This window comes from Rhea americana, unplaced genomic scaffold (genome assembly GCF_003343005.1).
Source record: "Rhea americana isolate MKP2758 unplaced genomic scaffold, rheAme1 scaffold_7, whole genome shotgun sequence".
NCBI lineage: Eukaryota > Metazoa > Chordata > Aves > Rheiformes > Rheidae > Rhea > Rhea americana.
Window position 1 is genome coordinate 10,331,292 of NW_028186867.1, and position 27,936 is coordinate 10,359,227.

Consider the following 27,936-nt stretch of genomic DNA (forward strand, 5'->3'; position numbering starts at 1 on the left):
ATTATGAGAGGTTTGAAGAAAAAAAATCCCTGACTACCTTAAGACAGCACAGCACCCTCTCTCAAGCATAATCCTCACATAGTCCAGTAAAAATACATTTGGATATAGACACTTCTTTTCCCTGATATTGTTATATCCGTTCCTTTATTCCAATTATGTCCATACATTTTTAATAATGGAACAGTCACACACTATCAGTACAGTTGATGGAACTTGCATTTTTTTCTGTTAACTGAGATGGGCCATATCCCACAATAATACAAGATTGAGCAGGGCTGGGAAGAAGAGGAAATTATCCAGAGAGATTTCTTTCCACTGAACAACATTAGGAGTGTTTGAAAAATTGTTCAAGAAGTCGTGAAATATATTTAATGAAATGTAGCATTCAAAAGGGAAAAATTATAAGCCCAGAATTATATTTCAACTCTAACTCTCCAGATGATGTGTAGGAACTTCACAGGCCATCATGAATATAACATTAAAAGTCTTTGAAGGAAGAATCCCTAGGAAAAAAAATAGGAAATTCAATTTGTTTCACATTCAGTGAATACAGAAATACATTCTGATATTTCTATATGCAAAAAATTCAAGGTTTTGATTCTGAAAGCACTCTGAGCAGTCTTCCTAGACACTTTAACAGTGAATCCAGACGCTTTGTAGGATTAGATTTTATTGCACAGAAATGTTATAATACTCTTTGAAGTGGACAGCAACCTCTGGATTACTATTTCTTACTAAAATCTGATAGAAAAGGTCTTTCCTATCAGGTCTGCAAGACAAAGCACAAGGCATATGATTTCCATTATAGYGAAACATGGAGTCTTGTGCAGGAAAGACAAAAAGAAAGCTGGGAGAATAAGAAAAAGTTACTGTCAATTTTTTTCTGATTATCACAACCTTGATAAAACAAAAAGGTAACTCTTGAATCATCTCCCATCACAGTCCATCTGGTAAAGCAGCACCAAAAGCTGTACAGGAACCAGAGCATCAATGGTGACACCAGCACTGCTATCTTGGTGTACTTCACGTACTGCAGAATCAGATGTTAGCTGTTGGAGAAGCCTCTCTATGAATACATATTTATTTTTATAGTATCTTTCCTTAAGTTACCTTCAACCAAGTTATTCTTGACAAGTTATCATCAATCAACCGATACATAGAATTTCACCTCCTAGAGATCTATTTCTGATACCATTTTAAATCYAATAGAACTTACGGCTAGAATGTATTTCGTTACCTCCTAACATCTCTCTGAACCACCTTAAGTAATTATGCTGTTCTGCTCATGATTACACTCATCAAATATTTGCATTTAGTATCTCCTCACTTACTCATTCTACCAGGCCACTTATTTTACACTGGTTTATTTATCTCATTCTGCTCTCAGTTACTGACCCAAGGAGACTTGCACTGCACTCATAGGATCTATGTACTTAGTAAAGCCTTTGATAACAAAGATGAACAAAGTCCCAAAAGTAAAAACCTCAGTTAGCAGAATATTAATGAAATTCATCTCGGAAGACATCATCATCTCACAAGCAGAAAAGATTTCCTGGAAATCATGAATTGAGATTTTTTCCTCCTTTCAACTTGCAATTATTTTTAGTGCGTTTTGCCATCAATTTACAAAATGTGTGTGTGTGTGTGTATGTGTGTAGTGTATATAATATAATATATCATAAGCACATTATATATAATATGCTTACATTATATCTATAAGCAGCAGATAACTAATATGAAACCCAGGTAAGTTTGATACTGCCAGGGGAGTAGTTGCGTACAGTGGAGGCTTCATCTCACTGTTTGTGAAAAAGAAAACTGTTGGTCTTGTTCATCCTCAGAGTTACATGTGTTTGATGATATATAGAGAATATATTTACGTTTCCAGAAAAAACATGCTGATAGGTGCATACATATTTGGAGTAAAAAATATTTTGAATATTACTACAAGAAGAAAGATTGGATAGCTGTGAGTTTTTCTGCAGCAGCAATCTAAATATTTATACCTAAAATTGGACAAAAAGGTAGTAAATAAAGCTGGAATTTTATGCGGCATTAAATAGTTATTGTTAGAAGGTGTTATGGCTACAGCAGTTCCAGTGTATGTAGTTGCCATTAACTACATAATTCTGATACAGCTGAATAAAATAAAATGCAAGGAGTATCATGAAAAGATTATGGTTCTGAATCTTTTAACTTTTTTGAAGCAGTGCAATTTCATGAAATTCATCCAATATTTCAACAGGATGTATCAGAGTTCATCCTTCTATTTTTCCTCTATGTTAAGAACTGAATTGTTGAACTACTTACCCTTCTAGGGACCGATCCAGAGACCAATCAGGAGACTGATAGTGGCAACGTTCAGGTGATGATGTTCTTAATGTGGAACTTAACTGATATGAGGTTGTAAGATTCTGGAGTCGAAGCTCCTGTACAGCACGTTCCCTAAATCAAAATTATATTATAGTGAGGCTAAACACTTCTCAAAAATGATCTCATAATCACTATTCTCTTTTTCTGTCACTTTTTTTAAGAGATGAGATGCTTATCGTGACTCTTTCTGTATTACTCCTATCCAGATTTTCCTCTACATATCCATTATCTCTATTTTACCTATAAGACAGAAAGCGAGCCACACTTGCTGCAGATCAAGCTCTAGAAATTGCAAACATATCCAGGGATAAAGACCCTATATATAAGGTTATTCATACATTTGCAATAGAAATCCCTGAAATCAGCAATGACATTAATGTAAAGATGTTGTTGATAGTGGTACTCTGCTGTAGTTTGGGCCAGCAAGACCAGCAGCAAAGCCTACTTAAGGTGCCCTGAGGCAGACAGCTGTTCCAGGGCTCCTGGAATCTCCAGTGGGAGTGTCGTAAAACAAGATTGTGTTCATTTTGACTGTAAGAGGTGGGGTGAATATTGGCTCACACATAACTCCTGCATCTATGTGCAAGCACAAGAAGCATGCAGGACTGGGTAATATACTGGGAAATTTGGGAGGCACACATTGATGCTGGATCCTGGTTTCTGGCTGCCAAAGGTTTAAATTAAAAGGTAGCTTTGATTGGAGTGGGAAATTACTAGGAAGACTGTCTGCAACAACCCTTGAATTTCMGTGTATGATTCCAGTAAAACCTTGGCAATGGTTAGAATCACAGAATCAGTAAGGTTGGAAGGGACCTCTGGAGATCATCTAGTCCAACCTCCCCACTCAGCAGGGTCACCTAAAGCATGGGAGACAGGGTTGCATCCAGGCAGGCCTTCAAGATCTCCAGAGAAGGAGACTCCACAACCTCTCTGGGCAACCCGTGCCAGTGCTCCGTCACTCTCACAGGGAAGAAATTCCCCCTCACGGTCAGGCAGAACTTCCTGTGCTTCAATTTCTGCCCATTGACTCTTCTCCTGTCACATGGGACAACTGAAAAGAGTTTGGCCCCATCCCCTTGACACCCTCCCTTCAGGTACTTATACACATTGATAAGATCCCCCCTCAGTCTTCTCCAGGCTAAACAGGCCCAGCTCTCACAGCCGGTCCTCATAGGGCAGGTGCTCCAGCCCTCTSATCATCTTCATAGCCCTACRCTGTACTCTCTCCAGTACCTCCATGTCTCTCTTGGACTGGGGAGCCCACAACTGCACACAGTACTCCAGATGAGGCCTCACCAGGGCTGAGTAGAGGGGCAGGATCACCTCCCTCCACCTGCTGGCAACACTCTTCCTAATGCACCCCAGCAGACCATTGGCTTTCTTGGCCACAAGGCCACATTGCTGGCTCATGGGCAACTTGTCATCCACCAGCACTCCCAGGTCCTTCTCTGCAGAGATGCTCTCCACAAGGTCAGCCTTGGACTCCTTGGACTGGTGCCCAGGGTTATTTGTCCCTAGGTGCAGGACTCTGCACTTGCCCTTGTTGAACCTCAGGAGGTTCCTCTCTGCCCAGCTCTCCAGCCTGTCCAGCTCTCTCTGARYGGCAGCACAGCCCTCWGGTGTATCAGCCACTCCTCCCTGCTTGGTAGCATCAGCAAACTTGCTGAGGAGGCACTCTGTCCCCTCATCCCGGTCATTGATGAAGAAGTTGAACAGGATGGGACCCAGGACTGAGCYCTGGGRRACKCCACTAGCCACAGGCCTCCAACTGGACTCTGCGCCACTGATGACGACCCTCTGAGCTCTGCCTTTCAGCCAGTTCTCAATCCACCTCATTCTCCACTCGTCTAACCCATACTTCCTGAGCTTATCCAGGAGGATGTTATGGGAGATGGTGTCAAAAGCCTTGCTCAAGTCAAGGTACACAACGTCCACTGCTCTCCCCTCATCTACCCAGCCAGTCATTCCATCACAGAAGGCTATCAGATTGGTTGAGCAGGATTTCCCCTTGGTGAAGCCATGCTGGCTACTCCTGATCACCTTCTTTTCTTTCATATGTCTGGAGACGACATCCAGAATGAGCTGTTCCATCACCTTTCCAGGGATGGAGGTGAGGCTGACTGGCCTAGAGTTGCCTGGGTCCTCCTTCTTGCCTTTCTTGAAGACTGGAGTGACCTTGGCTTTCTTCCASTCCTCAGGCACCTCTCCAGTTCTCCAGGACCTTTCAAAGATGATGGAGAATGGCCTGGCAACAACATCCACCAGCTCCCTCAGTACCTGTGGGTGCATCCCATCCGGGCCAATGGATTTGTGGATGTCTAGCCTGCCCAGAAGGTCTCTAATCCTATCCTCCTCAACCAAAGGAAAGTCTTCTCTTCTCCAGACTTTCTCCCTCATATCCAGGCTGCAGGATTCCTGGGGGCTGTCCTTAGCAGTGAAGACTGAAGGAAAGAAGGCATTCAGTAATTCTGCCTTCTCTATATCCCTTGTCACCAGGGCCCCCGCCCCATTCAGTAGCGGGCCCACATTTTCCCTTGCCAGACTCAACTCCAGCTGGGCCTTAGCCTTCCTCGCCGCATCCCTACATACTCTGGCTGCATTCCGATAATTCTCCCAAGTAGCCTGTCCCCTCTTCCACATTCTGTGTACTTTCTTCTTCTGTCTGAATTTGGCCAAGAGCTCCTTGCTCACCAYGCAGGTCTCCTGCCCCCTTTGCTGCACTTCTTACTCACAGGGACGCACCGCTCTTGAGCTTGGAGGAAGTGATGTTTGAACACTAGCCTGCTCTCCTGGACCCCCCTTCCTTCTAGGGCCTTAACCCATGAGACTCCTCCAAGTAGGTCTCTGAAGAGCCCAAAGTCYGCTCTCCTCAAGTCCAGGGTTGCAATCCTGCTTGTTGCCTTAGTTCTTTCCTGCAGGATCCTGAACTCCACCATCTCATGGTCACTGCAGCCAAGGCTGCCCCCAACCCTCACATCTCTAACCAGCCCCCCTCTGCTGGTAAGGACAAGATCCAGTAGGTGACAGATTCCCTTAACCACACATGAAACCCAGCCATCTCTCATGGTGCTGCCAGTGACTTTCGTCAGCTTCTCACATTGTTACCTCTCATATCCAACAATTTCTTGTGTCATGTCCAGTAGTTCTCCAGGTCCTATTCAGTTAGTTTAACCTCATACTGAGGCCTAGTCGAGGCTCTAATCATTCAGTTGCATCCCTATAATTCCCCCCTTAAAGATGGTATCTGCAAAGTAGATGCACTACTTTGTCTGTGTCCCATAGATCTTGTAAAGGCCTCCCATATTGCACATCCCCCACTTGGGCTGCATGTATAGGGATGGAAGCCTGACTCTCCTGAGTGTTTCTTGTGAGGGGTGCAAATAGGTGCAGTTTGACTTCCTGCCATTGCCAGCACCATCTTAACCATTAAAGATGATACAGCATGTGCACAGTAAAGCTCTTAAGAGCAACAGTGGCCCATGGGACTAATAGTCAATGTAGACAAGTCAAGTTCTTTAGTTTTTATGGGGCATATGACACTTTCCTGGGCACGAGGTTGTGGGATGTTGGAAGCTAGGTGGAAGACTGTTATGCTCTGACTGGTACTTGCTACTGGTGCTTGTAGATTCAGATCTCTGAGGTGCTGCTGGATCTGATCCCTCTCCTGTAGGTTTTGGTGGTCCATTTCCATTGCTGATCCCATGGATAGGGCTATGATAATGGCTAAGTCACACCAGAGTCCATTGCAGTTCAATACCATAACCTCAGTCCATGTTATATTATCATTTGACAGGTGTTGGGCAACTGGAAGCCTGATTTTTCCAGCTCAGATTGCTACCCTCTCAACACACCCATTCATTTAGAGTGAACCTCTTCCACATTCTGTGTACTTTCTTCTTCTGTCTGACTTTGGCCAAGAGCTCCTTGCTACCCATGTAGGTCTCCAGCCCCCTTTGCTGCACTTGTGCCCCCTTTGCTGCACCTTTCAAATGACTATATAACATTTCCCACTTGCAAGGAGGGATGGGAAGGTGCTTTTCCTAACTGGCAAGAAACAGCAGGACAGAAGGCTCAATCATCCTCATATCACCATGTTGGTACTCATTCCAGGCCTAACAGCACCAGCAGCTACCCACCACTTTCTGATTTCAGGTATTACTCTATTTGGCACCAAGACAGTAGTCAATCAATACAGAGAAAGGAGTCAGTGTTAAGATAGTGATATCATTTACACACTTCTTTAAACTGAAGACAAAAAAGCAGTCCTGTCTGCCACTTCATTGTATACTATCACAATACCAACTGTAATGATACTACTTTTCTGCTCTCTGGCTAATTTTCTGTTTTTCTCTTACCAGTACTAGAAAGAAAGATAGGCTGTAAGAAGCCAATATGGAGCTTTGCTCCCTCTCCATGATAGCAAAAGAGATAGCAAAAGATATACTGGCTCTTTTAAAGCAAGAACAACAACAACAACAACAAMAAAGTTTTGTAATTTTTGTGGGATACTGAGGGGACACTGTTTTGATTTTATGAAAAAGTCAAAACCAAACCTTTAGGCTTTCAGAGACGGCTAAAACTAATGCCAGATTTTTTACCTGAAGTAACATTTCAGTCTGCAGTATCCAAGATTTCTGCACACTGCTTGTGCAACTGTATCACAGACATTTCAAAACGGGGAGGAGTGGCTGAGAGGGCTGTGCTGCCATGCAGAGGGACCTTGACAAGCTGCGGAACTGGGCAGAGAGAAACCTCCTGAGGTTCAACATGGGAAGGGAAGGGAAAAATGCTGCACCTACGGAAGAAGAACCCCTTGCACAAGTACATGCTAGAGGCCAACCATCTGGAAAGCAGCTTTGCAGAAAGGGACTGGGGCTCCTGGTGGACAAATGGATCATGAGCCAAAATGCACCCTCATGACAAAGGCCAAAGGTTTCTTGGGCTGCACTAGGAAGACTGCTGCCAGCAGATTAAGGAAAGTGACCCTTTCCCTCTACTCAGTCCTGGTGAGGCCACAGCTGGAGTGCTGAGTTAATTTCTGAGCTCCCCAGTAGAAAAAAAAAAGACATGGACATATTGCAGTGAGTGTGAAGCGGCACAAAGATGATTAAGAGACTGAAACATCTATCACACACGGAGAGGCTGAGAGAATTGGGACTGCTCAGCCTGGAGAAGAGAAGGTTCAGGGGGATCTCATCAACGTATATAAATATGTGATGGGAGGGCATCAAGGAGACTCTTCTCAATGGTGCCCAGTGACAGGATGAGAGACAATGGGCACAAAATGAAACATGGGAAGTTCCACTTGAACAGAAGAAAACACTTCTTCACTGTGAGGGTGGTTCAACATTGGAACAGGTTTCCTGAAGAGGCTGTGGAGTCTCCATCCTTGGAAATATTCAAAACTCAATTTGACGTGGACTTGGACAACCTGCTCTAGCTCACTCTGCTCGAGCAGGGAGGTTGGATTGGATGATCTCCAGAGACTGCATAAAGGAGCCTAACATTGTTCTTTCCAAAACAATTCAGGTACTTATGCATGTAATTTTCTTGAAGGAGAGGAGTAATTCTCTTCAGGAACAAAAAACGAGGATCTAGTCTCAGAATGAGGCTGGGTGCCAGTACAGCCTTACTCTAAGATTTGATTTGCCAATAAATTGTAAGCTAAATATTAACATTACTGCAACTGTAAACAGCCAAACTAGTAACAAAATATCCCTAACTAGGAGAAGAGATTAAGCATGCAGGCTGTTTCAACATTTTGCCACTGAACATTTGAAGAAGAAATATTTATAGTCTCTACCAGGAGCACCCATACACCATGAGATGGAGGTACTCACAAAGGAGGAGTAGAGAAACAACAGTTTGAAGATCACATTTTTTAAAAACAAAGGTGCTCTTGTATTAGCATACATTCTGGCCTACTTTATGCAGCTGAAGAAGCACAATTCATGTCAACTTTAAACTGACTTGCAAATCTAACTCAAAAGTTTAGCAAGCTTTGCCATTACTTCAAAGTAAAGTAGGACACCATTTAAAATTGAAACATACCATAGTATTTAAGGAATTAATCTTTAAAAGGTTTGACCTCAGGTGTAGAGGTCCCCCTTCAAAACCCTCATCTTTGGTCTGCTCCTTTTAGCCATCTCTTTTATATACCCAATATAATGCTGGTTACTTTAATATTTTTACCTTGTTACATCTGGGAGGTAGAGAAATCCTGTGATTCCCATTTCACAGAAAAGCAACTATTTAAGACACAGACTACACAGATAAACTAATTAATAAAGCAGGCCAGGGACTGTTTTCTGGCCCTATGGCCAAATCATATGAAAACAGTTTGTACATACTGTTAAACTCTCCTTGCGCACCCCCCCCCCAAAAAAAAAAAAAAAAAAAAAACGGTGACTTTGTTCATATTGCCATCTGGAATCCTTTCTTAGCACCACTGTGCCACAAATAGTGCCTGTGAGAATGCTGGTTGATACAAGCTAAAACTGTTCCAGAGTCTATACTAACAATACTAACTGTACGGACAAGTGTATATCCCTCAGACCAGTGCTCTACCTGGGCTAGTTCACTACTACACATCTAGCTGAAGGGTAATATTCATATTGCTGAAACAGTAATCTATACATTACTTGTTTAACCAGCTAGTCACCTAGACTCTCACTATAAATCAATGAAGACCAGACAGGCATCTTCTGGAAAGTAATTCATACTATATTAGGCACTTCCAGAAGGCAGTTTATCTCACCCTTGTATAAAGGGAACCTAGACAACTAGTTTTGACAACATGCATAATGATTACACAGCCGAAGTTCAGTGAAAKGAGTATCATTCAAACACACAAAGGATGTGCAGCACAGCAAAACCAAATTTTGCTGTTTATCCTTTTAAATAGTCTAAGACTTAAGCACTAATATTGCATTTCATTCAAATTAAATGAAGGAAGTGTAATAGAAAAGCATATACTTGCCTTTCAAAGCGCTCAGTTCCCAACTGTCTTTTGGTGATATCTAGTTCTGACTCCAGCTGAACTGTTGTATTTCTGAGCTGAGTAAAATCTCGACTTTGCACAGCACTGTAAAGTCCATATAATTTAATTAGATAGCAATTATAAACTTCCACCTATGTTGCCAAACAAAATTATCCAAAATTAAAAGGGCAGTTATACCACACATGCAAATAATGTTAAGAATATCTTATGGGGTAAAATATAACTCTACATGGAAAAGCCTTTTAGGGTATAGCTGAGGAATTAGAAGCCAATTTTTAGCATCCTCTGCCACCAAGGCAACCAAAATACTCTGGGCAGCTGTAGCAACTAGATACAAGCAATCTATGTGTATACATATACTGGAAGAAAGGGGRAAAAAAAAACTCTGCAGCTCAAAGAAGTTCAATAGTCTATTGGTCATTTACTCACAGCTTATTTTCTGCTAAAGCAAGCTGATCCTTGAGAAGCTGAATTTCAGAGTCTCTTTCTTGCTCTGCTATCTGTGATTGCAATTCTTTCTCCCGACTGGACACAAGCAAAGATTCCAGATTTTTTATAGATGCTCTTTCATTTGTCAGTTGTTTCCTGAGGAGCTCGATTTCAGAATGGGATGACTCACAATCATCCTGCAGCTAAACAAAAATTTTAAACTTTCAGAGGTACACCTATTAAGTCTCCCAGTCATGGGAGCTTAAAAGCTCCCAGTCAAGTCAGCTTAAAAAAAAAAAAGCTGTGATCAATGACCCAAACTTGCTCTCTCTCCAATTGTTATATCTGACCTCAATCAAAATCTGCTGTCAGCTTTATTAATGTATATATATCTGACCATAAACATACTTGATACAAGTAGCCAGAAACTGCCATGAAATACAAGAATCAATAGACACAGGCTCTTTATGTGAAAAGCACAGACAGAATTATCAGACAGGAAGAGGGAAGTTTTACTTTTTGTTGATGCAAGAAATTATTGATTAACCAGTTGCTTAAAGGAGACGACACTTAATCTAACAAATCAACATCTACATCTCCAACAGGGTAATACTACATTTATTTTACTTAAAGGAGCATCAAAAAAAAATCTAGTGAGAAGGAAAAGTAAATATATTCAAAAAAAAAGAAAAGAAAGATTAAACAACCATATTTCTTGGGGGACCTAAAAAAGAAAACCTAGTATGTTCCACTGAAAAAAAGGGTTCTTTCTTATGGATGCAGGTAACGTACAGAAACAAAGAAAAAAAAATCTCTGAGACAGCSTGTCAAGAAAGCCTGTATCAACTCAGGACAAAGGATTAGAAACCTGTCTGACTTAATCTTAGTGTAAGCAAACCAAATACCTTTTTTCCTTCATTTTTTCACCTATGCATTCTAATGCATCTGAGTCATTTTGGATAYTGTAAACACTTTCATTTGTATTTTACCTAAAGCTACTTGTATTAAGCATGATACTGCTTACACAAAGACCGTGATAAATCTATAAACTGAGACACCTTAACAAACATTCCACATCTCCAGCACACTCCTCAGAATATTCAAGGAATAACCATTCGTGAGTYTAAAATTTCCCAACTTCAGAACTTTCTCCATACTTTCCCTTTGCATTTTCTGCATTTTTCTCTACTGAAGCTGTTGTTTTTCTCCATTGTCCTCAGGAAGCCCCTTCCCTGATGATCTTACAGCCCCTTCCCTGATGACCTCCTGACACCCAGGAAGTCTCACAGTCAAATCAGATCTCATGACAGCTTCAGGCAAATGCCATATCCTGGAAATCTTCCCTATCAAAACCACCACAGAGCCTTCCACAATACACAAAAGACATCACACAGTGCATTTGGTGGGAACAACCAACAAACTGCCAAACAGCAAATTTATCTGTAACTCACAAAAAAAGCATAATGGAATACTAGAAGCTTGTAAAGGAATAAGAAATTATCTCATCTGAGCTAGAGCAAAGAAACAGTGTAGTGATAGAATTATACTGAAAAGATCTACCTCGATTTTAAAAAATTTGCCTATCAAATATTAATTTTTATAAGTATCTAGGTCAATAGAAACTGATTTTCAAGTAAGTTTAAGGAGAGACTATCAAGAACATATTGTTACTTACTTCTGACAGCAGTCAAGCATGTCAAGGTGCTTTGCTAATGAACTATTCCAGTTCTTCTGCTTACTGATATAAGTGACTGGATCTAAAAACTATGACCTGTTTAAAACAATCAGTAATTTTAAGTCCTGAATGCTGAGTGTTCAAAGTGAAACCTTAAAAAGCAGTCAGCTCTTCAGATAGTATACAGTATCTACCCTCTGGGGAATAAGTACTTAAAAAAAAACAAAAAAACAAAACAAAACAAAAAAAAACACTATAGATCAATAGGGGTTTCTTTGATTACTTTAGATCCTGAAGTAGTTTTAGATTCCTTAAGTACAACTTTAATAAAAAATTGTTTTTAGAATATATTTTACATACCCTTTCTACTTCCTCTGCTCTGGAAGTTAACTGCCGGTTTAATAGTTCTTTGCCTGCATCCAATTTAATACAAAGTTCTTGTGTAGATGTAAGATCTGCAAGTATAGAGACTTTCTCCCGCTGTAAATTCTGCAGTTCTCCTTCCATTTTCAGAAGAGATTTGTTTAAGGTAGAAATCTGAGACTTGTATGCTTTTTCTGTTGTTAAATTCTATAATAAAGCATTGTAGATAATTAAAATTGTATTGCAAAGAAAATATAAAACTGTTTCCAATATCCTAAAAAAAATCTCTATATAGCTGTGGTGAATTTGAAAAGACAGCAGTAATTATTCTGAACTAAACTTTAAAATTGTTTCTTTAAATAAATTTCTACATATAAAATAACTAGAAAACAAGAATTCTTACTTCTGACAGCAAAATCAGCTTCTGGCATTTTCATTTCCCTTCTAGCATTCTGCTCTCTCTGCAGAGCTAATAAGGTTCTAAATTTTCACCTTTGTATCCCTTTCTAGTTTCAGAACAGACCCTCTTATTCTAACAATAAAATTAATTCTTGCCTGTAGAAGAACAATGAATGTCAAGATACTGTCAGTAATACTTGTACTGCTGTCATACATAAAATCAGGCAGGATTAAGAGATGACAGAAGTCACACGAAAGAAATTCACAAGCTAGCAGTAGTAGTTCTGATTAGAAGAATTTAGATTTTTCTGTATTTTACAAACAAAAAAAACTTCAAAAAGCACCTGTACTCTTTCAGCAACACCTGACTTACATTTCTGCTCACTTCTAATCTCTTAATTTTCTATTGGTGGCAGATTGAATCTGGAAGACTGAAAAAAGCTGAGAGAGAGATAAAGCACTGTGACTTCCTTAAAGAATTTCTTAGGAGCGAGATCAAAAAAGGATGATTGCGTGGAGAGCATCTCATTAATTCCAGCTTTCTGTGCTGCCAGTGTTTTGATAAGTTTTATAAACTAAACTCATACCATAAAAAAGCACAAAGAACAGTGGGCAGCGCTAAGCATGTACAATTCCACATCAAGATAAAACTTTCATATAAAACAAAAATATATAATAAAAACTTTTGCATCCAAGATATATCTGACATGTGACTCCTATGAACCCAAAGATACTATCCACCTAGACTTCTGACTCAATTTACTGACACAGTTTCCACTGTGTGAAGAGGCCTCTCTGTTCCTGTACCCAATATTAGGCATGTGGGAAGGAGTTAGCAAGATAAAACCTCTTTCCATTTGAGGCTGGCTGGACAAAGTCACCAGTTCTATTAAATTCAAAAACTGTCAAAATCTGCAATAAAATCTTCCTGCACTGCTTTGCTACTGCTGTTTCCATCCCTTTTCTGAACAGTGATAGTTCAGTTCTTGAGTATCTGATGTGCATGGATAGTTCTCAGTATATATGATATTCAGGAAGGCGATATGATCTGTAGCATAATCTGTAACAACCTTGAATGAGAATATAGTTTTATATCTATAATTTATTTTCAAAGCCATGCTGTGCATTTCACTTGTCTTTCTTCAGATTTTCAAGTAGGAGAAGCATCTGGGGACACCTAGAGCACTGGAAAGAAGGCTGACAAACTGGAAGCAATTAAGGCAGGGGCGGGAACACAATATGTGACAAACAGTAGGTATGCTTAGGTATGCTGTGAAGTTCTATGCAGTTATATCTTCGCTCATTCCAAACACGTGAGAAGTTTATTATTTTTTTTCTTGAAGTATGGTATTATTTTTAAGTTTTATTTTCCTCCAAGCATGGCTAGTGGAATTCTAGTTATATTATCAATATAAACTACATAGAGTTCATTTCAGCAACTATCTCTAAAGGATGAGTAGAAGTGGTATTAAGCCTACCTAATTATAAACAGTTGCAGTCTTAAAATATACCAGACCATTTCTAGCGTGACCTATGGAAACAATGATCTCAACATACTTGCTCCATCTCTATTTCAAGGGATTGAATTCTTTCTTTAAACCTTCGATTCTCAGACTCTGCATTGATTAGCGCCAGTCTAACAGAGCTACAATCTGTTTCTGCTTGATGGCATTTTGTTTCCCAGCTTTCTCCTCCTTCACAGGCTTTGTGGTAATTCTCCAAAAGCTCACAGTTCTCTCTCTCCTAAAACATAAAGCTTGTTTGTTTAATGATTTCCAGTAAGCTTCACTAAGCAGTAACATTCACAGGTCTACAAGTATCACATGGTATTGTATTTTATCTCTCTCTCTTGAAAACTTTGCCATTTAGCCAAAATATTGAGAGACTTCTCAGAAATCAGTGTTTTATTCAAGATGGCCACACTTTGATGCTTAAAAGAGACATCTGTTAAAAGTGGTTAAATTAACATGAAAAGATGTGAGGTGTAGCAATACATTGCAGAAATACTTTATTTGCTATTAATTCCATATGGCAATAAAGATGAAAGATTCTCAAATTCCTGTATTATTCACTCACTCAACATTTAAGYTTAGTATGTATACACACACAGGCACAGAAAAAGAAAAAATCTCAGTGAAATATACTTCCTTATCCATGCATTGCAAAAACAGCCAAGAAAATGTGTTCGAACAACTACAAGTGTATTTGTAGAACTCAAATAAGTATTGCTAAGAAGCAAAATCTTCCATGAAAATATAGTTTAAATTTCAATTTTTGTTAAAGCAATAGCTTTTATTAACAGGTCAAATCTACACACTCACTTTAGACTTTAGCAGACCCTTCAGCCTGACAACATCTTTGTTTGAATCCTGGGCTTTCAACTTCACATCATCAAGCTCATTCTGGTACTTTGCTAGTTTTTTATGTAGTACCTGCAAATAAAGATTTGTTTCAAAGGTTAAAGCATAGATTGTATCTTTATAAAAAACAGAATTAGTGTATAACTTGTGCGTAACTTCTAGCACATAGCTTCTAGCTTTATTAACTAGATTTTTAAAGGTTACATGAAATCTAAATCATGTGTATTTCTACAAACAAAAGTTTGCATTTATCAAAAACATTTACCTTTTAGAACTTACAAGTAACATTAAGTCTCCTTGAAAAAAAGAAAAAAGTAAGTTGGAAAATGTAACAGTTAACTCACCCAAAGGAAGGATCATCTATTTAGTAGCTAGGTGGTTGTAAGAGGATAGCCTGCCCCGTTCAAGAAGCATGGCTCAGAATCAGCTCCCTCTTTATTACAAGCAGCAACCTCTTAAAAACCCACACTCGAGAAAGCAGAAGACAACTAGAAAACTCAACTAATCAAGTGGTTATGTGCAAATCAGGATAAACAAAGCCACAAGTATTTGGAGAAAGCACATAGAAGTTCTGGCAGTTACTGCTTTAGAGACAGAACAAGAAGCTGGGGCAGGGGATGGAGAAGAAAAAGGCAGAAAGGCTGTCTTTAACTGCCCTTTTCAAAAACTCTCCCTCACAAAATTACTAAGAGAACACTCAGCTGCAAGAAGTGATATGCAGGAAAAATTATGCAGGAAACCCCTACTAATGGAGAATACAGAAAAACCTCTGTCCCTGTGTGGAAAGGCTGTGAGTTGCTGAGGATTAGAATTCTGGAATTCTGTGAAATTTTTCATGAGCTGTACTGAAGAAATGAGAATGTTACTTTAATATTTTGTATTTCACCTGAATTAATGGAGCCAAATCTAGAGGAACCGATAAACGTTGTATAGGCAAACCCATAAAAAATTAGTTGATCTTCTCGTGATGCTGAGATTTTTCTACAAGCACTGAGGCACACCGCAAAGGAAAACACGGGTGCTTCTGAAAGTAACTAGAAGCACAAAGAAACAGCATATTTTGTTTTGTAACCAGCCGACCACATCAATAACAACTGGGATCCTGAGAGAAGGTTCAGAAGAATCATTCACTGGAATAATCTCCTTCAGCAAACATGTCTGTAAAGATACTACCTACCTTCAGTAACTGAAGTTACTAGGGACCTGGAACTTCCTAGCATGCTAAAGAGGGGCTTTAGAGAAAAAAACCTAACATGTTTGAGAAGATAGATACTTAGAGCAGGAGTTGTCTCATCTAATTTTTGCAATGTAGAATTAGGCACCTGATCTAAACAAATTAATTACGCTTCCTCTATAACAAATCTCTCCAGAGAGAGGTAGGATGAACCACTTCAAATACTTGGATGGGATGAATCTCCTTTTGGAGAACTTTTCTTCACTTAAAAACAGAGCCTTAATGACTTAAGAATTTTATACAGCTAAAATCAGGTGAAASTGCTCCTTCAAAAGTGGGTAGTATTTCAGAAGATGAGAAAAATCAGGAGAGAGGAAAGTATGATCAAAGAGAAAACAGTAAAACAAGTGTAGAGGAGAAAGAGTAGGCATCAGAAAATCATAAAGGAAGAGGCTGAATGAAAAGAAAAAAAAAAAAGCAGTATCACAGAGTGATGATCTACAGCAGGTCCAAAGCTTAAATTCTAGCTGCTTGAAAAACACCCTGATGCATGAACAATCTGTGTGTACGAGGTGACATTTTAGTTTAAGCATTTTAACCGCTATCATTAGTAATTGCATATAGATAAATAACATATTAGATATATATTATATTTAATTATAATACAATATCCCATTATATTTCTTTTCTTTTATGCAAAAGCCACTTCAAAGGAAAGTAAATACAACGTTAATAAATTTTTGAGCCTTCATAAATACATACTGTGTTAAAATTACTAGCAAGTCAAACTTGTAAGCTGGTAAACGCTCTGGGCCAGGCACAGTACAATATAAAAAACACACACTCCCTCCTTCTAGTACTTTTCCATATAAGCAATGGTTATAACTGCCATAGTGATTTTTATGTAAAGATTAATTTGCTGATCCTCAAGATAAATATCTGTACCATGATATAAAAATAGCCAATCCTCTTTATACAAGTGAACTGACCAATAAGAGTAAATCAGAGTATGAAAAATGAGATTAAAACTAGTTTGCAGGTTTATTTTTCACATGATAGCCCAAAATTTCAATGCATCATTTGAACAATACACAGTTTTCCTTTTTACACAAGGATTCTTTATACCTGATTTTCTTGCTTAATATTAGAAAGATGTTCTTGTAACCTGCCATTCTCCTGAGCTAATGATTCTCTGTTCTTATTAGTCTGTGCAAGTTCATCATTGGTTTCTTCTAGCTGTTGATGCAAACTGGCGATATCTTTCTCACAGATACAGAGAGCTTCAGCAGATTTTCTATGCAGCAAATAATAAATATTTCAGGTACGACAATRTTGCCCAACCTAGTACAAATAATAGCTTTTCCAGCAGTTAAGTTCTCAAAAAATGAAACAAAGTTAAACATTTTAATATTTTTAGAATTTTAAAAAAACTATTCGATAGCACATTCAATGATTCAGTTTTTGAGTTAGTACTTTTACTGTTGTCATAAATTAACATTTTAAAATATACTTGAAATCATAGCCTTACTTTGCAGAACGCTCCAAATCAGAAATCAGAAGCTTGAAATCTGAAATGTTTTTCTCCTTAAAAAGAAATATATAATAAAAAAACCTCATTTTTCCACAGTTAATAAATAGAAACATTTAAATACATTTCCCTTCTGTTCAGTTAACTGTTTCAGCTTGATTTAATTATTTAATGCAAAAAGGATTCCACTTTTCCAAGTTTCCTTATGTTCAGAGTTGAAAATTCTGATAATCTACTTTGGCAAATAAAGGAACAAGTATTATTGGAACAAGTATTAACTTCTGCAAAATACACCTTTTTAAATTAAATTCCTTTATCCTTTTTAGTTCTAAATGTAGTATTTGGCCAATACTCCCAAAACTAAGTAATATCTTCTATTAGATAAGTCATTATGGCTTTTCTACAATGAATAAAATACCAGAGTCTGGCAGTTTTTAACTGATAAAACAAGAATTCCATTGTTTTATTTTCATAAAGAAGTTAACACAAAGTGTATCACTTTACTTCACTGCTGTTGGAAAAAATATTAAAAGTGTAGACAAGCTAAGGAGATGTCTTTCACTGGCAACAAAAGAAACRTAAGAGATAGCTATCTCTTCCCTAAAATGGGCATCATTTTACAATTTTAAAATGCAAACTCAACAGTACCAAGATGATTATGGCCCAACCTGCAAGATGCTTTCTTTATGCAATTTTGTTATAATCAGTGCAAATCCTTAACAATTATACCACCTAAAAAGTTTCATATTTAGTTGATCCTAACTCAGAGGACTTGAGCTGAAGTGAAAGGTAATGTCTCAGAACTAAGAACTAAGCAGCTTCACTATATAGTTTGAATTCACGCTGTTTAATAAACTGATACAATTTTCTTAAGTAAACTAGTCCTTAAGGTGAAAAGGATATCATACAAATGCATCTTCAATAACAAAGGCAGTATGATTTGGCATTCCTTATCTTTAACATAAATGGATCCCAAAAAAGAATTTAGGCTGAATTTTAAGGGAAAAGATTTTATTGGCTACTTCACTCTTCCCCACTTCAGGAAAATAATGAAATCTGCCCTCTTGAAAAATATTTGAATTTGGACCATGCAGAACACCAAACATGAGATGTTCAACATTGCTCAAATTTAATGCTGTTAAAGTTGAAATGAGTTTTATTGTTGCCTTCAAATTGGAGCAGAACCAGGTCAGCATTGAGCCCTACTGTAGATAACCAATGCAACACAGGTGTGATAAGCAAACAGATCCTTTTGTTAATTATCTTTATGATTACATAACTTGTTTACATGTTATTTACGTGTTAGAACATACTTTATTTGTCAGGCCTTCTTCAAGAGTGGCAATCTTCTTCTTTCCTTCTTTGATGAAGTCTTGCAAAGTTTCCTTTTCTTTATCAAGTCGTGTAATTGTTTCTTTCAAAGCACAGATTTCCTCTTCTTGTATAAAACTTTGTTTTGAAAAGTTATCTGGACACAATCGGAAAGGTCTCATTTTTATTAATTCAATTCAACCCATTTGAAATAAAAGTTATTTGATATACTTCTGATGCAAAGAAKATGACAAAAAACATGACAAAAGCTCCCCTTCAAGAAAACACTGAAGTATGCACTTCTTCATAAACATGTAAGTAATCCTACTGATATTTACAGAACAGCATTCTTTGTTTCATCAATGCCTTAAATGACTGGACTCAAGCAATCTATCTTTATTCAAACAGCAAATGTTTAGACCACTAAAAATAACTTTTTCGGGTGTTATAGTAATAAAAAACTTAATAAACAGATTTACAATAGTCAGAAGCAACATATAGATTACAGCCTCTAATGACTGACATGAAGAACTAGAGATGGAGATCCCGACGTTCGCCTGTTTTTCCTGAGACTGTCCTTGATTCAACTGAACTTCATGCAAAAGTAAATAAATGTGATTTTCTACAAATTTTAAAGACTTCAGTGTAATTTGTAAAGACATTAGTGTAATTAGGCTTATCATATGACACTTATTAACCACTTCCAGGAGATAAAACATCCAAAGTAAAATCACCTATAGCTCTGTCATTCAGGGACATAATATATAGCACATAGGCAAATTCTATTTTTTCCACAGAATTTCTCCCTGTTTCAAAGCACAAGATGAAAGATGCTTAAACTTCCTCATATTTTTGGATGTATGGCTCTAGAATCTGCTAATACAGTGTTCAAACTTTGCTCTAAAGAAAATTCTAAGAAGCAAGGGTGTGTTATCACAATTTTACAGAGAAGGAACAGAAGAACAAAGACCAGTGCAAAACACTATCTGATAATTTTAGATGCCCAAATCAAGAACCTAAGTTTTCGAAATATTGCACGTGATCAAAAAAAAAAAAACAATTTATTGCTGCAAGTGATTGACATTTCTAAAAAGTCAAACTTTTATATCAGGCACTCTGAAAATAGGTCATATGTATAGTTAGCAACCAATTCCTAGAAGTCTGGTTGAGCATCACCCAAAAATTCTATAGTGCAATAGTATATATAGCAATAGTGTAAAATATTGCATAGTAATATTTAATAGCTTTAATAGTGAGTGTGCTTTCTCTTTCCTCAACTACCTGTACTTTCAGCAAAGGAGAAAATCTTACAAAACAGGTTTGCTTCACTAGACAAGACTGGTTTACTCCTTATAAGATTATGTAAAAGCTGTAGCAACAGAAAAACGCTATGACAGTGCAATTAAAGACAGTAAGTTAAAAAACATGGGTTTCTTTATTTATTAAGTAGTACAGACAACTTGAAGTCTGGCAATTCCCTACTTCTTAGTGTTTGTCTTTGTGGTAAATTTCTTAATTCGCAGGAAAAGCAAAAAATAGGATTTGATTTCCCATCATTCACCTTTGACCTAGAAGACAAAACTGTTATCAGGGCTAAATTGCCATTCTCTCTGTGGACAAGCCCTGGAAACAGCCACCTTGCTAAGTTTAAATTTTTCTGCTGACAAGATAAGACGAGACATGGGAATCCTGAGTTCCAATTCATRCTCCAAAAGGCAAAAGGCTCTCTAGCAGGCACGAACACTTTTTTTCCATCTTTTCCAACTCTGCCTCTCTAAAGAGCACGGATAGCTGCTCATCCTTTCTTTCGACTTGCTCATCCTCAAATCTTAGTTTCTCATCCTAGTCCCTTTCCCTACTAGTCTTAAATTCCTAATCCAGATTTTTCTGTTTCAGTTTCTCCTTTTACTTACAATCTTTCTACTACAGGTCCTACTTCCAGCTTTTCTGTCCAAGTCCTAAATCCTTTGTGTATATAAACTGCTCCCAGATTCTAGTCACTGTGTGCTCCCAATGGCTCTAAGTGCTACCCACCATCTCTGGACTAGTCATCCAATATCAAGGATCTTTCTAGTCCTTTTAACCACTAGCTCTCCTCAGTAGATGTTGTCAGTCCTTCTTCATTCCCTCCCCGCACTTTAATAATCTTCAATCTCTGGTTTCTTGCATAGCCTCAGCCTTCCCTGGCTCCTCATTCTGTTTCTCTGCTCTCTGGCTCCCAATCTCACTGTTTCATATTYACAGTTTTCTTGGACAAACAATCTTCCTTGTTGCAATTTCTTTTCCAGATAGCATCCCTATTCTTCACTTGGCCTTTGGCTCTTCATTAACTTCACTTCTCCTGCCTACTCCACCAGGATGAGGCTGCCACATACAAATTGTAATCTCAGTATCCTTTCCTGCAGTTAAAATCTCCCAAATTTCTTATCTCAGTACACTCTCCCTCCACACCTAAATTGCAGTCATCCTTCAAATCTTCCTCTGTTATCACTGTGATGATAGCACAATGAAGAGCACAAGAATGAGAGTCTCCATTAATTGAAAGGTTCTTTGCTTGAACTTGCCCCTAACTATAAAAAAGTCCTACGAATTCTGGATTGCAACATGCTTCAATCAGATGATATGAGACCTCAGGTGCCAAATTCAGCATTCACAAATTGTAATTTTTCTGAGGCTTAAAAGGCACTTAATTTGAACACATTTCCTGGGAATGATTAAAAGCATACAATAACATAGAGAATACCATGCCATATCAAACATTAAGTCCCTRCTTCACCATACAGGGGCTCTAGGACTTCTTAACAAAATATGTGCATTTTAATGTGGACAAAACATCTTTTTCTGTAGCATTCTCAGGAGTGGCTTAAATATCTTAGCTAAAACATTTTAAACATTAAGTTCACTTTGAATTAAGTGTTTATTCATTTGAATGAAATGTTTAAGTTCACTTTGAATTAAGTGTTTATTCATTTGAATGAAATGTTTCAGTCCAAATCACTGACATTTCAAAGTTACAAGCAATGGAAAACAAAGTATTTTCACAGTATAAGTCAACTCTAGCATTAGTTGTCACTAGTTAGCTAGTTAGCTTTATTTTTCCTTCACAAATTCACGTCTGCATTTCAATTTGGGAGCAGACTATGCTTACTGCATACAGAAAAGCTGTATTTTTGGAAAGAGGAAGATATTCCTTAGCACATTACAAATAATTCCCATGTCTACCTCCTTTATTCTTCTAATGTAAAAAAGCTGCAGCACATGACATAAGTTATATACTCAAAAGGATGTTTTCTTGATTGCAACCTCATCATTTTTGAATTCTGAGAAGTGTTACCAGAACCTTAGTGGACCATAAATGTAACTGATATGCTCAAACACTGCACATACGTATCAAAAGATATTGTCCAACTGACAGTATGAGCGGTCACTAAAATTTATTTATAAGAGACTACATCATTTTAAAATGCAAAAGCCTTCCAATACTGAAAGAAAATAGATGTTTTGCCCTTGGACAGTTAAAAAAATGTCAAAAAAATGTGTATTTGCATTAAACATGTTCTTATTCAGTCCACAAGAAATGAAAGAAAAAAAGCAATAATATACCAATTAGTTTAACGAATTTTATTAAAACAGTTGTATCTGTCACTCACCAATTTTTTCATCCAAAAGCATAATTTTCTCTTGAGTAAGTTGTAATTCATATTTTTTCTTAGCAAGGCTTTGCTGAGTCTCTGAAAGACTCTGTTCTGTCTTATCTTTCAATAAACTGGAAAAGCAAAAAGTATTAAACAGAATTCAGCCATTTACATATGACTTTCCTTTTTGGCATATCACTAAAACTACAAAAGTTAAGAAAAAGTAAGATTCTTTGGTATATTTTATACTATTTGGACTATTTCATTAGTGTTTAACCTTAACCTCTCCATATTAAACTCTGAATATTCCTTCAAAGAATCACAAAAAGGTAAGATTTGGGGGGTTTTTGGTCCACCTATTCTAAACTTGTCAAAAAATAATTAAAATACAAATCTTTACTTGGGACATACATTGGAACGCTTGACCTGTCTAAAGTTATGCCTGAGGTGTGTATTCAAACCATGTAGCAATGTTAAAACCTCCTCAAACTGTTTAAGAAAATGAAGAGAAATATTAACATGGTGTTGAAGGAGAAGAAAAGGTTATTTTACTAGCAGCAATTAATCCTCAAGAAAACCGTTTTTACAGCATTCATAAAGATAAGTTGTTAGAAAGCAGCAATAGCTTAGAACTGGATTTCTCAAAGGAGTTCATGCTATTTTAGAAATCATARCATCCTTAATGAAATAGTGTGAACCAGCACCATTAGGATTAACAATATCACACTTGTTCAATGTCTACTGAATTATATCAAAAAACATCAAGCTTCACAGCCTGTAACAGGAAACTCTTAAACCTATTTTGGAGCAAATTTTAATTTTTCACTGAAGGTGGTTTTCAGCATGCCTTAAATATCAACAAGCCAAGAACATTTTACATGTAAATAAAGCACAAGGAAAGCAAGTTCATTTCAAAAAGTAGGATGGCTCATAAGAACAGCCATCATAAATCCCTCTTGCTTTTACCTAAGTAACAGTTATGAAATTCACGTTATTCATTAAACTAAAGTAATTATATACCTTTACTTACCCAAGTGAAACATATTCAACTTTCTGTCGGTTCAATTCAGTTTCAGAGTCCAATGCTCTTCTTGCCAATGTTTTCATTTCTGTTTCCAGAGACTCCACAGTCTCTTTCATTAGTGCCAGTTTGGAGATTTGTTCTAATCGTTCACTATCTAGCTATAAATATAATTAAAAGTTGCAAAAAGCTGATTTTTATAAAATATTTCTCCTATTAATTCAACTTCTACTCTACTTATAGACAAATGTTTTACTAAAGCAGAAATCTCCAGGTATCTCCCTTACTCAGGACCTGATTCAAACCCTAATGAAGGTAGCTGACAAAGAACTGCAATGTGATTCTCACTTTCCCTTCAAGTACAATCGTTTATCTTTCAGATCTCTAGGAATATTTTGGTTTATTAATGTAAAATTGCAATTATGCCCAAGTACAAAAAGGTTTGACATTCATCAATATTAAAAGCTTTCAGTGAGGACAAAAGACACTATTATGATTGTAAGAAGGGAGAAATCACAGTTCAGGATACAGCACTGCAAATGACAGATTGAGGCCTCTACTAAATCATACAGCTATGTTGGTAACTGGATAGAGAAATTATTGTAAAACAATTACATAAAGCACCATATGATCAAATTATCACCATAAAGCCTGTAATTCTGTACCCAGACTGCTAAAAAAAAGAACTGCTCCAGAAACTCTTGTTTGTACCCAGGAAAAGCTACATTAAAATCTTGAATAAAAAAAAAAAAAAAAAAGAAAAGTGGCTTTTGATTTGATAACTCTTTCAAAACAGCTTTTCCAAGGTTGAAAAAAAAATCACCTAATTTCTCTCCTTATTTACCAATTCTTACTATAGTAAATTCTGTTACTATAATCAAAAGTCAGACCACTGAAGAGCAAACCAATAAGCCTTGGGTACGCAGTAACTTTCTCAGTATTAAGTGCAATAAATTGAATACCGAGGTATTGGCCTCAAAGGATACCAAATGAACTGAAGATGGAAAATAATGTAGTTAAAACAGGATTATTCCCAAAATACACACACATTATATGTGAAGCACGTGATTAAAGCTAGTTTACTGATCAGAGCGGCTCAGAAGTATTTAAGTGCACAAAGCATTCTTCATTACGGATGCAGACAGTTTAATATTACAATCCTTGGAACTACATTTTTAAGCTTGGTAGTATTTAACAAGTTGAGAATGAAAGACAAAGTTAATCAACATTTATAACCACAGGATCTTGGAGAAAGAGGTACTACAGAAMTCACTGTTTATCTATTTAAAATCAAGTTCTAGAGACTGTATATACACTTAAGATTTATATGAGTTTTATTAATTTTTTTTTCCTACTTGAGGGCCTTATATTAGCCAAAAATTGCACCTATAAGTAACTTAAACCAAATTAACATAAAAAGGACTTGTCAGAGCACTACAATTTCAGATCTGGTCTTAACAATACAGGATCATAAAATAATTTAGGTTGGAAGRCATCTCAGAAGGTCTCTAGTTCAACCTCCTGATCAAACCAGGGCCAGCTCTGAGGTCTGACCAGGTTGCTCATAGCTTAATTCTGTTGGGTCTTGAAAAGCTGCAAGGACAGGCTGTTCAGCCTTCCTTCGCAATCTGCTCCATCGCTTGTCTGCTGTATGAGGAAAAAGAGTTTCCTTGCATCCAGTCTGAACCCTTCTTATTTCAATTTATGCCACTTGTTGCTCAACCTTCCACCACGCTCCACTGTGAAAACCTTGGTTCTGTCTTCTTGACAGACTGGTACTGGCAGGTGTCTCTCAGACAACCCTGTAACCACCTCTYCTCTAGGTAGTACAAGCCCATTTCTCCCAGCTTCTTCTCACAGGGCAAGTGCTCCAGCTCCTACCATGATGGTGGCCCTTTACTGAATTCACTCCAATTTGGTAATGTCTTTTTTGTACTGGAAGTGGCAAAACTGAATGCAGTATTCTAGATGTGGTCTACTGAGTAGTGAGGAAAGGGGGATAATCACGTCTTCCAACCCACTAGCTGTGCCTTATTGATACAGCCTGGTATACTCTTGGCCTTCTTCGCTACCAGGGCACACTGCTACCAYGGCCTTCTTGGAAGAGCTTCTCCCCAGCCTCTACTGGTGCCAGAGGCTCTTCCTTCCCAGATGCATGACTTGACATCTGTTCCTGTTGAATTTCATAAGGTTCCTGTTAGCCCACTCCGCCCACCTGTCTGGGTACCTCTGGATGGCAGTTCTGCTCTTGAATGCACTGACTGATTTCCCTAATTTGCTGTCATCTGCAAGCTTTACAAGCATGCACTCTGTTGCCTCCTTCAGGGCACTGATAACGATGTTAAACAGGAGAGGCCTCAGAATAGACCCCTGTGTACTTTACATTAGCAGCCTTAGGGTAGAATGTGATCCATACCACTAACCAGACCACAGTCTGACCATCCAACCAAGTTTTTTCCCCATCTAGTTGTCCACTCATCCAGACCATAACATCCTAACTTGGATACAAGAATATTGTGGATAATGGTGCTGAAAAGCCTTGCTAAAGCCACTGCTCTCCCCTTGTCCAGTCATTTCATCATAGAAAGCACTCAGGTTGGTCCTGCAGGATTAACCATATATTTATGAAATCGTAAATGTAATACAGGTAATATAATTACTTTATCTTACATTCTGAACTGTTGTTTCCAGCTCTTCAATTCTTTGTTCCAAGTGAGCCTTCTCATTAAATGCAGTCTCTTGGGAAATCTGCAACAAACAACAACAAAAAATCACATAAAGAACAACTCAGAACTCACTACAGACATGTAATGCAATTAACTCTCAATATTAGAATAGAAATCTTCAGCAATTCTAATTATACTGCTAAATAATTTTCCTATTAAAATAAGCTTGAGTTAAAAAAAAAAAAACCTTCAACTGCTCCCTGAGGCTATCGCGTTCTGTAGCCATTCTTCGGAAATCAGAGAGTGCTGTATCCCTTTCTGTCTCCACACGCCTTAGGATGGCTTGAGCTGTCACAGTAGTTTTAGTAGTCTTGGGGCATTTGATAACTTCCCGACGAAGTCGGGATATCTCTTCCTGTGCCTGTTATTAAAAACAACAGTATACTGGAAACATGCAGTAGAAAATGTAAGGTATTACTTTATACATAAACCACAAATAGGATTGTTTAAAGAATTTCCATCAGAACTACTCATTAAAAAGTGGATTTTCATTCTAAAAATCTTGTGAAAAGCAATCATCAGTGAAGAAAATGTTCATTATCTTTTTAATTCACATCATGGCAGATTTAGTTTTTAGCAATGAAATGCGTTTATAGAAGAGAATAAGAGCAAAAAACTTAACCTATAGTATTCATGAGACTCTTTAGTAATATTCTCAAATCAAGCCATTTCAGCTACTTGGTAGAAATATTTTTGTTTTATACTTCAAAATTGTAAAATCTTCTGCTGTTGGGGAAAAATTATAACTGGAATTAATAATGAGATATGCGCAATACCAAAAACAAAATAAATGTATACATTCTTTGATTCAGAAAACAATTCTTATTCAAGATTTATAAAATTGTATTTAAGTGACAGATTCAAATCACAGAATTTTCAAAACTTTTATTTTTTAATAAATGCTTTGTAGTCTTATTTTTTTTTAAAAAAAGGAAACAATAGGATTTTTTTCTTGTACATCACCTTATTTCATTAATCACACTAATATAAATAAAATTACCCTTTCATAAAGAATGACAATTTTGTCTCTTTCAGCTGTTAAAACCTTGATGTTACCCTGAATTTCTGCCACATGGCGCTCATATTTTTCCAGCACTGACTTATGTTCTTCACGCTCTCTCAATATTTTCAAAACTTCTGGATCAGAACTTGCTCCCTCAAAGAATAATATCACACAAGGTTAAAGTAGAGAAACAAAAAGTGATATGCTTTCTTAATATTTCTGGTTTGGAAATTTCTATAGAAAATTTAATAAGCCTACAACCTAAAAACTTAAAAGCTGTACATGCATCTCTCTTACTACTAGACACCAGATATACATATCATTTTCTAAAATATGTTTATACTGAGCAGCAAAAGGCTATCACAGAATTGTACTATCAATCAGTATTTAAAATGTAACCAGTTGCCAGTAATTGTTTAAAGTGATATATGTACATTCAGAGTAAACCAGGAGTTAACTACACGTTTCTGATCATATGCAACCTTCTGCTCGTAATCAGTCAGTTTTTCTTACTGGTAATTGTGGCTATGGTAGTGTAGCACCACTGAAACAAGCAAAGCATTTAAAACAAACACACTCCTGTCCCACAGTGTTTTCCAAGCTCACCTGGACGGCTGAAAATCTTTTTGACATACTGCCACAAGCAGGCTTCTGCTTAGGACTTGCAGATTTGTTTCTAACTGCCTTCTGCGAATTCTCAGCCTCACTTTTATAGTAGTCTCTGTCCTTTTGCAATGTCTTAATAAAGGTATCGAGCCTTGAAGGTGACTTCCCTTGCTTTCAGCTTCTGTTTTTAAAATAACCTGAATCTAGCAAAAATTTGAGAGAGATGCATTAATTTTTTTATAAACATTATCACAAATCCAGCATTTTGGCTTATTTATTCTATTCTGAAGAAAAAATTTTGATGTATTTTTTAGTTTGGCTAGCCTGAAAATA

The 27,936-nt window shown here is 37.4% G+C and overlaps 1 protein-coding gene across 1 annotated transcript; it reads right to left on the reverse strand.

Moving 5' to 3' along the window:
• Nucleotides 1–381: 381 nt before the first annotated feature.
• On the reverse strand, nt 382–27,784 carry TSGA10 (testis specific 10). The gene is made up of 16 exons (XM_085321441.1): nt 27,604–27,784; nt 26,995–27,150; nt 26,182–26,355; nt 25,939–26,016; nt 23,278–23,429; nt 22,263–22,378; nt 18,615–18,769; nt 17,302–17,357; nt 16,899–17,067; nt 14,561–14,671; nt 13,797–13,982; nt 11,838–12,047; nt 9,803–10,005; nt 9,353–9,457; nt 2,311–2,445; nt 382–503 (listed from the first exon to the last, which is right to left on the reverse strand). Exons 1-16 carry the CDS (start codon nt 27,628–27,630, stop codon nt 479–481), a joined length of 2,058 nt encoding a protein of 685 aa, XP_085177567.1. The 5' UTR covers nt 27,631–27,784; the 3' UTR covers nt 382–478.
• Between the last annotated feature and the right edge of the window lie 152 nt (nt 27,785–27,936).